Consider the following 13,701-nt stretch of genomic DNA (forward strand, 5'->3'; position numbering starts at 1 on the left):
TGTGTTCTTCCTCTGGGTTCCGGGGAGTGGCTGCTGGCCGGGATACATGTCTCAGCCTCCTTGGCATCTAGTGACTAACTCTCTGCAGTGCATAGGAGGTGAAGTGATAGGTGTCACCCCCAAGCCGAAGACTAAGAATCCACTGTGCCCTCCTGGCCTCCTCCTTCTGGCAGATGACAAAGGACTCTGAGGTTCCAGAAGGTGGTGGAGACAGAGAGGAAGGATCCCCGCAGAGCCCATGTGAGGCCACCTCTCTTCTGCATGAGCAAGAAATAAACTCCTTTTGGGTTAGCCCCTGGGATGCTGGGTTTATTTCTTTCAGTGGCCAGTGCCACTTTAATTGGCACACCTTCTCTGGCAGATCACAGGAAGGTAGCATGAGGTTTGGGGGCCCTGTGGTCATGGGGGATGCTGTGTCCTAGCATTTGGGTCCTACTGCAGAGGGGGATTCGATATACCTGGTGTCGCTGGGGAAGGTGTCCTGCACACATAGGGTGACAGTGCACCGTAGTTTGCTCAGGACAGTCCTGGTTTACACTTGCTAACCCCACTAATTGTTAATAGCACCCCCTTTCTCTCTTGGAAGTGTCCTGGTTTGGAAGATAAATTATATAGAGATGAATTTTCCAGATAATTTAATTTTATCTTTTTAAGTTTAGAAAAAACAAACAAACTAAAAGCCAACCAACCAGCCACCACCAAGACTCTTCCTGTAAGCATAAGGCAAGTTTTCACCTGCAGAATGGAACCTGCTTCCAGGTGAGCCACGTCTTTGAGAGGCTTCTGGTCCTTAGGGGTGCCAGGGAAGGAAAGACGGCAGGAGCGTGTGCTACTGCAACACAGGCCCTGGAGTGTGCTCTGCTTAGGTGCAGGTCCCAGCTCCAGCACTTACTGGCTGGGTAACCGGACAACTCCAGTAGCCTCAGTTTCCTTATCTGTCAAATGTGGAAGGTAACAGCACCAACTTCACAGAGTATGCAAGCATTAAATAGGATATAGCGTGCGAGTCCCTGAGCACAGCCCTTAGCTATTATAGAACTGTGACATTTATTAGAATGACGTCCTAAGCAGTTGCCCACGGGAGTTTAGGGCCAGAGTCTCCTGAGCTGGGAGAGACTGTGGAAAGGCAACAGACGGGGTTTGTGTAGAAAAGAGTTGCCATAGTAAGCATGAGACTGCTCTTCCTAGGAAGGGGGAAATCTGGATTTGGAGAGGGTTCCCAACATTCTCTGATAAGAATGGCTCACTGTGCCTCAACTCTTGGTCTATGCTGAGCACCTCTTCCATTGTAGGGGTTTGGAATTTTGCTACATGTTGGGCAGAGGGTGTCTTCGTGACCAGACCTCAATGAGAACTCCGGGCACTGAAGCCTCTCACGAGCTTCACTGGTTGGCAACAGCTCATGTGTTGCCAAATGCATCCTGTGTGACACTCCTGGGAGAGGACTATTAGAATCTGGTTGAAGAGGCTTTGCTTGAAGGGGCAAAGCAAGGCATGTTGATCAGCCTAAAAATAAAAATTGACTTTCAGCTTTCTTTATTTCTAGGTTTAGTATATTGAATGTCCCCCCAAAACTCACTGAAGCTTGAATTGTGTCCCCCAAGTTTCTGTGACTGCTAAGAGGGTGGGAAATCCTATTATGGTCATTGAAAGGAGGCGCCTTGAAGACGTGATTGTAGGACCCTGCAGTAGTGAATGGATTAAAAATGGTGGTCATGGGCGTCATTCTGAGGGTTTTAAAAGAAGAGGAGAGTCTGTCTCTGCTTCCACCATCCTGCAATGTGAGACCCCTGGGTCACTGTCGCCACCACCAGATGGACTTTGGACTTCCCAGCCTCAGAAACTGCAAGCAATAAATTTCGTTTTCTTTATAAACCTAGTTTTTTGTTATAAGCAACAGAAATGGACTAAGACACTAGGTACGTGCGCAGACAGCATCACTTCTGCCCCCCCGTCTTTAATCCCATCCTCGAGGCCTCTTTAACACTCACCCCTTCTCTGATATTGACCCCACCTTTCTGCACGCTCTGAGTTGGATTTATTTGTCTCACGTTTTTGTTTTGCTAGTTTAACTGGAAAAGGAATGTTCCTCCCAGTTGTTATGGAATGAAAATGCACAGAATTATTTTGCTTCTGAATGTCTGGGTTTTTTTTCATAATCAATTTGTTTCTTGAAGAAAAGCTGCTATTAGAGCTAAATGCTTCCCTCAAATCAAAGCAGCGTCTTTCACCACAAGATGAGTCACGGCCAGAGATAATAGGGTGAGCCGTGGATCAGCTCAAAGGCTAAAGATAGACCTCGTCATACATGAACCTCAAAGTCTTAAAGCAAAATCTATGGTAACAGCAAATCACCAGTAATAAAAGTTGATGCTAATAAAATATCTGTAACCCCACTGTTTTGGTTTGGTTTTTCACTTTTACTTTTTCTGGCAGCTGGCAGGTGTGGGGATCCGAACCCAACTGGCCAGCCCTTGAATTTTTAGTTAAGTCAGGTAAAAACATCCATTAATAATTAGGAGGGAAAAGACAGGGATCCTACTGCATGCTGTAACCAGTCTCGAGTTCTTCCATCCGCTCTGAAGAATTCTACCAGTCCTGTGCCCCCACCCCACCCCCACGTCTCTTCAAGTTTCATCCTGCCGTGTCTGTGGGGCACTCCCTCTATTGGTGGGTGTTGTGACCTGTGAGCCGGGCTGACCCCAGCTGTCCCCTTCACTTTTCTTTCACAGAATGAACAAAACTGAGAGGGAAATAATGGTGTCTGGTAGTGTCCCTAACAATCTGCTTACCCCATATGTGAGCCTATAAACTGATTTTAAATTGTTTGCAAAGATTGACAAAACTTGGGGGATTGTTGAAACCAGATCATGAACACATGGCATTTGTTATACCATTCTCTGCATTTTTGTGTATGTTTGAAAATTTCCAAAATGAGAAGTCTTTTTCTTTAAGTCACAAGTGACCTAAATACATAAATAAGTGACATGAGTAGCAATCATCTGGCATGTCGTTTGCTAAGATCCCAAGTGTGGTCTGCAGGTTGTGTGGGTACAAATGCCAAGTCAGGTCATTTGCACTGGAAGTTTGTGTATTATTATTATATGCCACTGAACCGTTTCCCCATATATTTCACCATATAGAAAAAACAATCTAAGTATTTCTGCAATCATTGGTATTGAATGGATGGTATTTAATGTCTTGCAACGCAGACATTGGTGCAAGCTTGGTTCCTCACAATTCTTCCGGCTGTCCCTGGAATAACAAACTCGCACACGGACCAGGGGGCGAGCAACTGTTCAAATACACCACTAAAGAATTTTCATATGGTGACTTAAAGTAATACGAGACTTTTGGTTGAAGTTTCAGTTACGATGGGACCGTCTTTCCCAGCATGAGATGGGGGTAAGGCGGGGAGAGGAAGGAGAAACCTGCAGAACAAGAGACGTGAGAGACATAACCAACTGCAATGTATGGATCTTAAGGAGATCCTGATTCCAACCAGTAGCCACAAAAAAGCATCTTTGAGTCAGCCAGGGATATCAGAACACTCGTTAGGTATTTGACATTAGTGAATTCTAAGTATGTTTTTAAGGTGTGATAGAGGTATATCAGAAATGTTTTTAGGGCCGGCCCGGTGGCGCACTGGAGAGTGTGCTGCTTGGGAGCGCGGCGGCGCTCCCGCCGAGGGTTCGGATCCCATGTGGAGACCGGTTCCCGCTCACTGGCTGAGCACGGTGCGGGCGCAACACCAAGGGGTGCGATCCCATTGCCGGTCAGTAAAAAAGACAAAAAGGAAAAAAAAAAAAAAAGAAATGTTTTTAAAGGGGCTGGTCCATGGCTCACTTGGGAGAGTGCAGTGCTGATGACACCAAGGCCACGGGTTCGGATCCTATATAGGGATGGCTGGTTTGCTCACTTGTGAGAGCGTGGTGCTGACGACAGCAAGTCAAGGAGGGTTAAGATCCCCTTACCGGTCATCTTAAAAAGGTGCTGATGACACCAAGGCCACGGGTTCGGATCCTATATAGGGATGGCTGGTTTGCTCACTTAGGAGAGTGTGGTGCTGACGACACCAAGTCAAGGAGGGTTAAGATCCCCTTACCGGTCATCTTAAAAAGAAAAGAAATGTTTTTAAAATAGTTCTTATTTTCTAGACATAAGTACTGAATTGTTTCATCTTCCCTTCCAAATAATCTCAGGCAAGGAGGTTGGGGGAGAAGATGCGGACGTGGAAGAAAGACTGGCCATGAATTGCTCACGTGGAAGCTGCGAGATGGGGGCACGGTCTATTGCACTACATTTGTATATGCTGGAAACACTCCACAATAAAAGCTGGAGGCACGTGCTGAATGAATGAAGGGGATGCTGCTGCATGCTCCTGCCCCATGTTCACTTTCTCTGCCTCGTCTCTGCTGCACCCCACGCTCACCTCAAAGCACCCAGGAGTCTGTTCTCTTGAGGACAAAGGGTGCCCCCCAGACCCCCATTCTTGAGCTAGAAAGCGGCAGTTCTGAAGGTTGGATACAGCCACACAGAGAGCCAGCGTTGTCTTTGATAATACTGTTTATTGTCCATTGCCCGAGCGATCACTCGAGAATGATACAAAAGCATCAGAGACATGCGCAGTCTGCTTGTCGACTATCAACGCCTTTCACGTGTTCCCAGCACAGGAAGGTCTCAGACTTCATATTCTACATGGCTCCCCCCTCCCCCCAAAATCCAAACAAAAACAAAATCAACAAAGCTTTAAATTACGGCAGCAAGTCCGATATTTCTTAATACTTATCAAGCAAAGATCTGAAAATAACTACAATGTAAACTTTAAATATTTTGAGTTGCTTGCATGATGAATAGAGGAAGAAAAGCGGTGCTTAGAATATAACACATAAATTAAACAATGCCAAATGGAGATCCTTCTTAAACTATATATATATTGCAATTATTCACTGTGAAGGCCTTTGAGTGGCTTCGTCTCTTGGCTGCCACGGGGCACTTCATCTTGATCTGTTTGCTGTTGTCTGCTCAGCATGATGAGAAACCAATGTGCATGGATCGAATATAAAGGCCATCTTTTAGAACAAACCCACTCACAAATCCTTTACTTTGTAATCACTTGAACCAGAGAATGAAAAATTAAGAGACGGAAAAAGCAAATGTACTCAAAGAACAGAAGAAAAGATCTGAGGGATCCACTGTCACAGGCTAGCTTCCATGACACTTTCCACACTGGGCCACACGCTTCCATGATGCAGAAACCTTTTTTAAAAGTGCAAGTCTAACACCTACCAAGGGTAATAACACAGCACAGGAATGATTACAGCGGATGTTGAAAACAAACCGAGACATTTTAAAAATCAGCAGAAACAGGAATAAATGTTACATATGGTATCACCATACAGGAAGCAAACGGGGGTGGGGTGTTATATTGATCGGAGGGGTCTGGTGGTGGCATATACTGAAATCACATGGACTGGTCCATTATGACATCTTACCAACTTTATATCACTATACAGCATGAAAACGCCCTTGGGGCAGGGGCCGATTCCTGGATATTCCCCCAGTCTGCTCTAGAAAGGGAGGTCATGAAGGTCTCTGCTAACCAGGTCCCAGGCGGGCATGGGGGCTGCATGCCACTCGGGGGTCAGGAGTCTCACAGTAGCTTTGAGGTCACTGCAGAATAGAACAGGCTTAGAAGATGGTGACTTTGGAAGCATTTTGCAGATGGACCACTTGCAGGCTGCCAGACTTCGGTCTCATTGTGTGTGTGCGTGCGCGTGCATGTATGTGTATGTTTGCATAATGTGCACGTATGTCCTCGGGACAAGTTCATCTTTACAACACAGGTAGGAAGAAAAAAGATATTACTGTTATTGAAGAAGTTCTGCCTATCAACCCCCATTGTACTGGCATCAGAAAATCATTTTTAGGGAACAAATAGGTTCCCTATGAAGTTTCTAAACTGGGTAGTATTTGTAATATAAGAAATATAAGCAGAGGTTGCTACACCTGCCCCTCAGGTTCACATATTATCTGAGAAGTCATCTTTAGAAAAACGAGATGTCTCTTAAAGAAGGCCACAATGTCCTGGAGGCCCAGAAAGAAGTGTCACCAATTTACCTACCTCCAAAATTCTTCCCTTCCTAGGTTGGGCTTCTTAATACGCTTTAGCTAACTTCACTTGCAGAAATCCATGTGCAGAACAGTGGTTGTCAGTCTTTGAGGGAGATTACACTAAACCTGTCAGGGCACAGCAGGACCCAGCTTTTTATGTTCTCGGGATGTGCAACCGGGGTGCACAGCCAGCCCCTGCTGCTGGCTGCACACAACCCGGGTAACACCAAGCTGTGCAACTCAGTCTGGAGGCCTGATGCAGAATGGAAGGAAGCAGGAGCAGCGGCGGAACTTCGAAATGAACTTGAAGGGCAGCAAACACCCCAGCCACCTGCCCTCGGGACAGCAGATTCCCACCAGGGCGTGGGAAATGTGGGGCTGGGGTCGGGGGGAGGGAACGGGACTGAAATGACTTGGCTGAGGCTGAACGTGGTTTCTCACTCCCACATCTGCATGGCCCTGGAGGGAAGCTCCCACTGGAATTCTGCAGATTAACAGGATTAATTGGGGCTCCTATAAGACGCCATGGTTCCAGGGAGGGGAGGGAACGGGACTGAAATGACTTGGCTGAGGCTGAACGTGGTTTCTCACTCCCACATCCGCATGGCCCTGGAGGGAAGCTCCCACTGGAATTCTGCAGATTAACAGGATTAATTGGGGCTCCTATAAGACGCCATGGTTCCAGGGCCACTCCAGGATGTGAGGAGTCACAGGTGCTGGGAGTCCATGGTGGGCACAGGGAAGGTGGGGGGCACCTGTAAGGGGCAGGGATTGCCACCCTTGGGCCAAAGGTATGGCAGCTGCAGAAAACGAGGGACATGCCCCTCTCACAATGAAAGGGACCTGGTAGGCCTGCTACACAGTCTTGCAATGACCCTCGAAAGTTTCTGCAAAATGTACATTTCCAGGCTCTGCCCAATCCAGGCCAGGAAGACCCCAAAGTTGTGCCTGCTCAGCATTTGTAACCTGGGAGCAAAGTCTGAGTGTCCTACCCCTGCCCACACCAAGGATTGAAGACCGAGACACACAGTGCCCAGGCTGGCAAAGGGAACACGGGAATTGGTCGAGGGTGCAGCCTGCGAGTTTGACAAGCTCCCCAGCAAATCCCATTGTGCAGCGTTAGTTGAGGACCAGTGGGTTAGATGTTGGGGCAGTGAGAATTCTGAACTCGTATAACTTCGTATAGGGGGGGGGGGGTTGGGGATGGGTGGGTGCAGAATCACACTAATTTGGACCCACTTGGACGACTGTTTTATTCATGCTGTTTCCAGGAAGGGATGTCAGAGCTGGACCAGTCTCAACCCTTGGAGGCTTTTCGATTGGCTACAGGGTGCTGTCAGCCTGCTTACGGGTCCTCAATGTCGAGAAACTCCTGCTTGGGGGGCGCCGCTCCACGGTACCACGCGCAGGAGCCGTCGCTTCTCTTGATGCAGGCGAAGAACTTGGCCTGGTGGCCGTTGATGTTCTTCTCCGTGACCCAGTCCATCCAGAGGCACTCGTCCGGGGCGGAGATGTAGCATGGGATCATGGGGCAGCGTGTGATCTAGGAAGGGGCGCATGCAGGTGGGGACTGAGGGGCAGGCGGGGCGGGGCCCTTCAGGGGTATCTCCAGAACCTCGCACTGTGCCTTCCTGCCCAAGGCATTCAAGGACAGCCTTTCCCGAGTCCCATACTCTCCCTAGAGTAGCAGGCGGCCTGCCCGAGGCCTGCTGCTGTACCCCCTGCTGCTGTAAGAGCTCCTCCACTTTGGGCCATCTTGTCTACCTTCTCTGAGCATGACCAAAAATGGCTAGCCCTGCCCTCCCTGGGGTATAACAACAACTACAAAGGGTCTTCAATTTCCTGGAGCCAAATAAAAAGACCCGCATCTTGCTCCCAAGCACCAGCTCGAAGTTTCGAGGTGACTGGCAGCTACCCCGAGGCTACAATAGAGTGACCCCCTTCGTGGCCCTGTAAAGAGAAAGGACGGACTTGCTTGGATCTCATGTTGGGCACAGAGGAGTTTTGCCTGATGTACGTGTAGCTGGAGACTATGAGTTGGAGTTCAGGTTTTGAATGAGTAAGGGACGGGCCAGGTCAGAAGGGAAAGAGGCCCCACAAATGGCTCTGACCAGCCAATCCTCGCAGCCTCACCAGGGGCCACGCTCAGCCTGGAGTCTCCTGGCCTCAGACTCACGTGTGGTAACATGGACGGGCACCTGGAATATGGCAGTGCTTCCTCTGTGTGTGTGTTGGGGCGGGGGCGGGGGACGGGGCAGGTGCTAGGAGATGACAGAATCTGAGACTGGGGTCCTGGAAGAGCTCTCCCCTTCCATGGCCACATCTAGTGTCCGCACTGCTACACCTGTGCCTGGCACAAGCTCTGGGCTGGTTGAGAAGGGAGCAGTGTTACTGCTGTTCTCAACACACAAACTCTGTGTGTACACGGACCCATGCATGGAAATGTCTAGAATGTTGGGAAAAGTGTGGTGCAGGGGGCGCTCGCACACGGGGCACACGAGAGTGTTTGCACTTGTGTGTGTGTGTGTAGAAAAATGCTCACAGGGCCGTGTTCTTCCCACACAATTCCTTTTCCTAGGAGGCTTCCCTTCCTAGAAGCTACAGGGCACACAGCGGAATTCGGGTACTCGTCCTCCAATTCCCCTACCTTCCGAACACCCCTGGACAGAGATGTGTCTCAGGGCTCTCCAGCAACCGGGAGCTGAAGGCTCTGCACCCACCCAGATAGTCTCACTCCTGGGGAGGCCATACCCTCCGGAGCACAGTCCTAAATCAGGACCCGGTAGACGGAGAAGCCCTGGAAAGCCAGGGACCAACCCCCAGCCGTGCACCCGGAGACCACGGGGGACGGGGGTGTCGTACTCACCTTGCACTCACAGCCCATCTGGTACCTGTGGTTCAGGCTCTTCTTCTGGGTGGTGCTCAGGGTGTCCCAGGGCACGATGAAGTCACAGAGGGTGATGTGCATCTTGCCATCCCCCTCGGCCTTTCCTGCAAAGAGATGGGGACCGCCAAGCTCAGGGAGAGGGAGGAGTCCTCCTCCTGCCCACCTTCTGCATTTGGATGCAGCTCAGGGGCCTCAAGATTGACTTCTAACAGTACCACGGGCTGTTTATTCTGGGTTTAAGAGTAACACGTGTCCACTGTAGAAAACTTAGACCGATGAAGTCACAGAGGGTGATGTGCATCTTGCCATCCCCCTCGGCCTTTCCTGCAAAGAGAGGGGGACCGCCAAGCTCAGGGAGAGGTAGGAGTCCTCCTGCCCACCTTCTGCATTTGGATGCAGCTCAGGGGCCTCAAGATTGACTTCTAACAGTACCACGGGCTGTTTATTCTGGGTTTAATAGTAACGCGTGTCCACTGTAGAAAACTTAGAAAATGCAGGAAATTTAAAAAATCCCAGCATTTTCATTGTCTACAGCTAATGTCTCGGTGCACTTTCCCCAGTATTCACTTATGCATGCACATTCACACACGAAAGAACATACCATGCATTGACTGCCCTGTTTCCTTTTTCATTTTCCAGCAAATATTTATTCACAGGCATTTCTCCCATTTGATACTGAACTCGTGATTCTCCATTTTCCCATTATGAATAGCAAAAACATGGAATTTTTAAAAATTAGAAATCTGCTCTAAATCCCCTTCATCAGGCACGATGAGGGGCTGTTTCCTGTACTTTAAGCTCCTGACTGGGCTCCCTCCCTGCCTTTGCTGAAGACGTCATATTGGTGACAGCCTTGGCATTAGCAGGCAGGAGAGAAGGAACGGGAGTATTCTAGTGAACGACAGAACTAACCGACGGCAATGCAGGGCATTTAAAACCTCATCACTCCTGCTACAATGGCATCTTGTCAAGAGACATAAATACCCAGGGATGAGCTCCAGGGCCTGGCAGAGACTGGCAGGAGATTCCTCAAAAGGCAGACAGAGCCTCAGGTTGTGCCCTGAGCACCTTTGCTTGACAAAGCTTCAGTGCATCCAACTTAATGATGTCAGGCGCAGCACCGGCCACGGAGAATACATTGATAGAAATGTAGCTCAAGAGTAATCATGCAGCTTGTCAACTGCACCCCGTCACAAATAAATGAAACTGCGACCAACTGCCAGAGCAAGTATGGCTTGGTGTGCCTGAGGTTTTGAGTGGGCACAGGTGACGTCCACGGTGCTGGGCACACTGCATCCATGGGGTCTGAATGGCTGCTCTTCTTACCTTTGGGAGCTCTATGTATCCTTTTCTATGTTTAGACTTTTATGACATGTCAGGTGGAAGAAGGACCAAGAAGCAGGATTACTACAGTAGCATTTATTCTGAATCCTATAACTAAAAAAAGTGTCTGGGTGGCCTTAAACACTTAAAAGGCTCCGCCCTCCAAGCTCCTACGGCAACTTCTACTAAATCACTGACTAGCATCAGTCTCTCACTCTGTATGTTACTTGCCTTTCTTAGGCACCTTGCTCCTGAGCCAGACCATAAGCATGAAGGGTAAGATTTGTTCCTTAATTCTTCTGTATCTGCAGTTTCCTGCACATAGTAATCGCTCAATAAAAATTTGCTGATGGCGCTCACAGGTGCTTGTTCTAACAGTTTGCTTCATATTCTGCCTTTTTCTGCTATCTTTGCTGCTGGCCTTTCACCCCTGATTCAAACTTCCATAGAAGGTGAAGGCAGGAAGTGGAGACGAAACACAAACCGTATCTTTTCAGCAGGCCTCGTCACTGGGCTAGCATGAGCGTTGGATATGTTATGTATAAACGCCGTTGCAGCATCTCAGAATGTCAAATCGACCCCCTTCAGTACGATTAGGACCTGCCTGGGCATACATGCCGTGAGCATCTGTTGCAACTTTCTACTTATGTCTGTCGTGGAAGAAAGCAAAGCCTGAGTCTTGGATACAGGAAAGCAGGAATTAATTCAGATTTGTAAATAAGGGTTGTATGTTTATTTTTCCTTTTGCTGAATAAGACTTAGAAGAAAATTACAGGGCTGATTCTGTAAGAGTTCCTGCACATGAGTCTCCTGGTGCCCAACTCAACATGTGAAGCTGAGTCACCAGCCCAACAGGAGGTGGGCAGCCTTGGGCCCTGCGGTCACTCACGGGGCCACGGCCAGTGCTGGCTGAGTGGTTTACTGTGCCTCGTGACTTCTGCTTAGCTTCTGGCTAGAGGGCCCATCCTGACTCGCAGAGAATTGGATGTAGCTTCTGTGCCTCACCAAGTAAACGACGTCTGCAATCATCTGACCGAGCCTGGGAAAGAAGTCGGATTGGAGAGGTTCCTCTGGCAATGGGGTGAGTCAGCCACTGTCACCACCATGGTCTCACCCTCACTCCCTCCCAAGGAGAGAAGGAGGAAGTCATGCACCCTCCCTGGTGGAGGCAGTCTCAAAGCTGAGCTGTCCCAAAGGGGAGCAATCAGAGGGGGACACAGCTGGCTGTCCCAAACACATTTCTTTCTCAAGGAGGAAGTCATGCACCCTCCCTGGTGGAGGCAGTCTCAAAGCTGAGCTGTCCCAAAGGGCAGCAATCAGAGGGGGACACAGCTGGCTGTCCCAAACACATTTCTTTCTTAAACTCTTCCAATGACAGCTTTCTACTGTGGATCCTTCCACCAATCAAGGGAGTAATGACCTTCCAGCAGCACTTTCTCATTTTTTCTGGTGCACGGTTAGCCCAATTCTTCCAGACCTCAACAACAATTCTATACCAGCTCATCAGCTTTTCAACTGGTGCTGGGCTCCAAGCTCATGTCATGCCACTGCTAATTTAAGAAAAAAATGATTAGCTACCCCCAGGTAATCTCTGACCAAGGTGCCCAGCATCTGTGGACCTTCCCCTTTCAGCCTCATGGCGACCTCATAGGGCAGGTACTGTAGTCATCGTCCCCAGTCCACTAGTCGGCATGGGAGGCACAGGCAGGAAAAGCCACCTGGCTAAGGACACTAGCTGGGCAGACACCAGAGCATGTGTTCAAACTCAAGCAGGTGTGTTTTCAGAGCCTCTGCACGGGCATCTCGCTGGACAGCTTTCCATCTTTTCATTCCACTTGTCTTCCTTACATAAGAAACTGTTACCACTCGGCACCTTGAATTCTGTGTCTTCATCATCAAAACCTCCCAGTGCTTCTTTGAGACACTAAGTAGTGTCTCAGTTGTAAAGTTAATGGAAACATTAACAATATTAAAACACATCAAATTCCATTGAGAAGAGTATCACATTTCTTGAAAATTTGAAAATGTGAGCACATAAAAAGGAAGGAAATTCTGACACATGCGACAGCAGGGATGAATCTCGGGGACGTTATGACGGAGAAACAAGCAGTCACAAAGAACTAGGATTCCACTTGTATGCAGCACCTAGAACAGGTGAATTCATAGAGACGGAAAGTAGAAAGTTGCCGGGGGCCGGGGGAGCAAAGCAATGAGGAATTATTGGTTAATGAGGACAGAATTTCAGTTTGGGATAATGAAAAAGCTCTGGAAATAGTGACAGTTACCTAACACCGTGAATGTACTGAATGCCAACAAATTACATGCTTTAAGATGGCTCCGATGATAAATTTTATGTTATATATATTTTACTGCATTTTAAAGAAAAACTATGCAATACATTTGCAAGTGCCTTTTACTCATCTTATGCTCCACGGCCAGTTAAGAATCTAAAATGTGCCCCACGTGACTTGCTTACTTTCAGTGGTAAATTGAGTCTAAGATGACAGGTGCACAGTTATTTTGTGACCATCTTCAAATGTTTTTAATGTTTATCGTATGTGGAGCTAGAGTTTGGATATGTCAAGTTTTATCAAGCTTATAAAACGTGTTGCAGTTACTTATATAATTGTCTTCTAGCTCAATCGGACTGGGAACAATTTAATAGACCTGTGTACAGGACACATACATATTCCATGTTAAATAACTTTCAAAGGCAAAAAGAGAGTCTTGTGTTTCAGCGTGAAAGAAAACATCAGTGTTAACATATAGCAATTGGAAGTATTTATGTTTATTGATGCACAACATTTCATTTGAACGCAGAAGCCTCTCACTTTCAGGAAAGGGGCTGAACAAAATAGATTTTCCTACCACATCCCCCAAATAAATTGCTTTTGTTTTTGGCAGCTGGCCGGTATGGGGAACCAAACCCTTGACCTTGGTGTTACAAGGCCACTCTCTAACCAACCAAGCTAATCGGCTGGCCACANTGGGGACCGCCAAGCTCAGGGAGAGGGAGGAGTCCTCCTCCTGCCCACCTTCTGCATTTGGATGCAGCTCAGGGGCCTCAAGATTGACTTCTAACAGTACCACGGGCTGTTTATTCTGGGTTTAAGAGTAACACGTGTCCACTGTAGAAAACTTAGACAATGCAGGAAATTTAAAAAATCCCAGCATTTTCATTGTCTACAGCTAATGTCTCGGTGCACTTTCCCCAGTATTCACTTATGCATGCACATTCACACACGAAAGAACATACCATGCATTGACTGCCCTGTTTCCTTTTTCATTTTCCAGCAAATATTTATTCACAGGCATTTCTCCCATTTGATACTGAACTCGTGATTCTCCATTTTCCCATTATGAATAGCAAAAACATG

General features: G+C 48.0%; 1 protein-coding gene across 1 annotated transcript; it reads right to left on the reverse strand.

The window, feature by feature from the left end:
- Positions 1–7,348: 7,348 nt before the first annotated feature.
- Positions 7,349–9,325, reverse strand: TIMP2 (TIMP metallopeptidase inhibitor 2; the record flags this gene model as incomplete). The annotated part of the gene is made up of 3 exons (XM_008587588.1): positions 7,349–7,657; positions 8,981–9,167; positions 9,259–9,325. Coding segments are annotated over 3 exons (452 nt in total), but the record flags the coding sequence as incomplete, so codon positions are not given.
- Positions 9,326–13,701: the final 4,376 nt, after the last annotated feature.

Source organism: Galeopterus variegatus, unplaced genomic scaffold (assembly GCF_000696425.1).
Source record: "Galeopterus variegatus unplaced genomic scaffold, G_variegatus-3.0.2 Scaffold4458, whole genome shotgun sequence".
In the NCBI taxonomy this organism is placed as follows: Eukaryota; Metazoa; Chordata; class Mammalia; order Dermoptera; family Cynocephalidae; genus Galeopterus; species Galeopterus variegatus.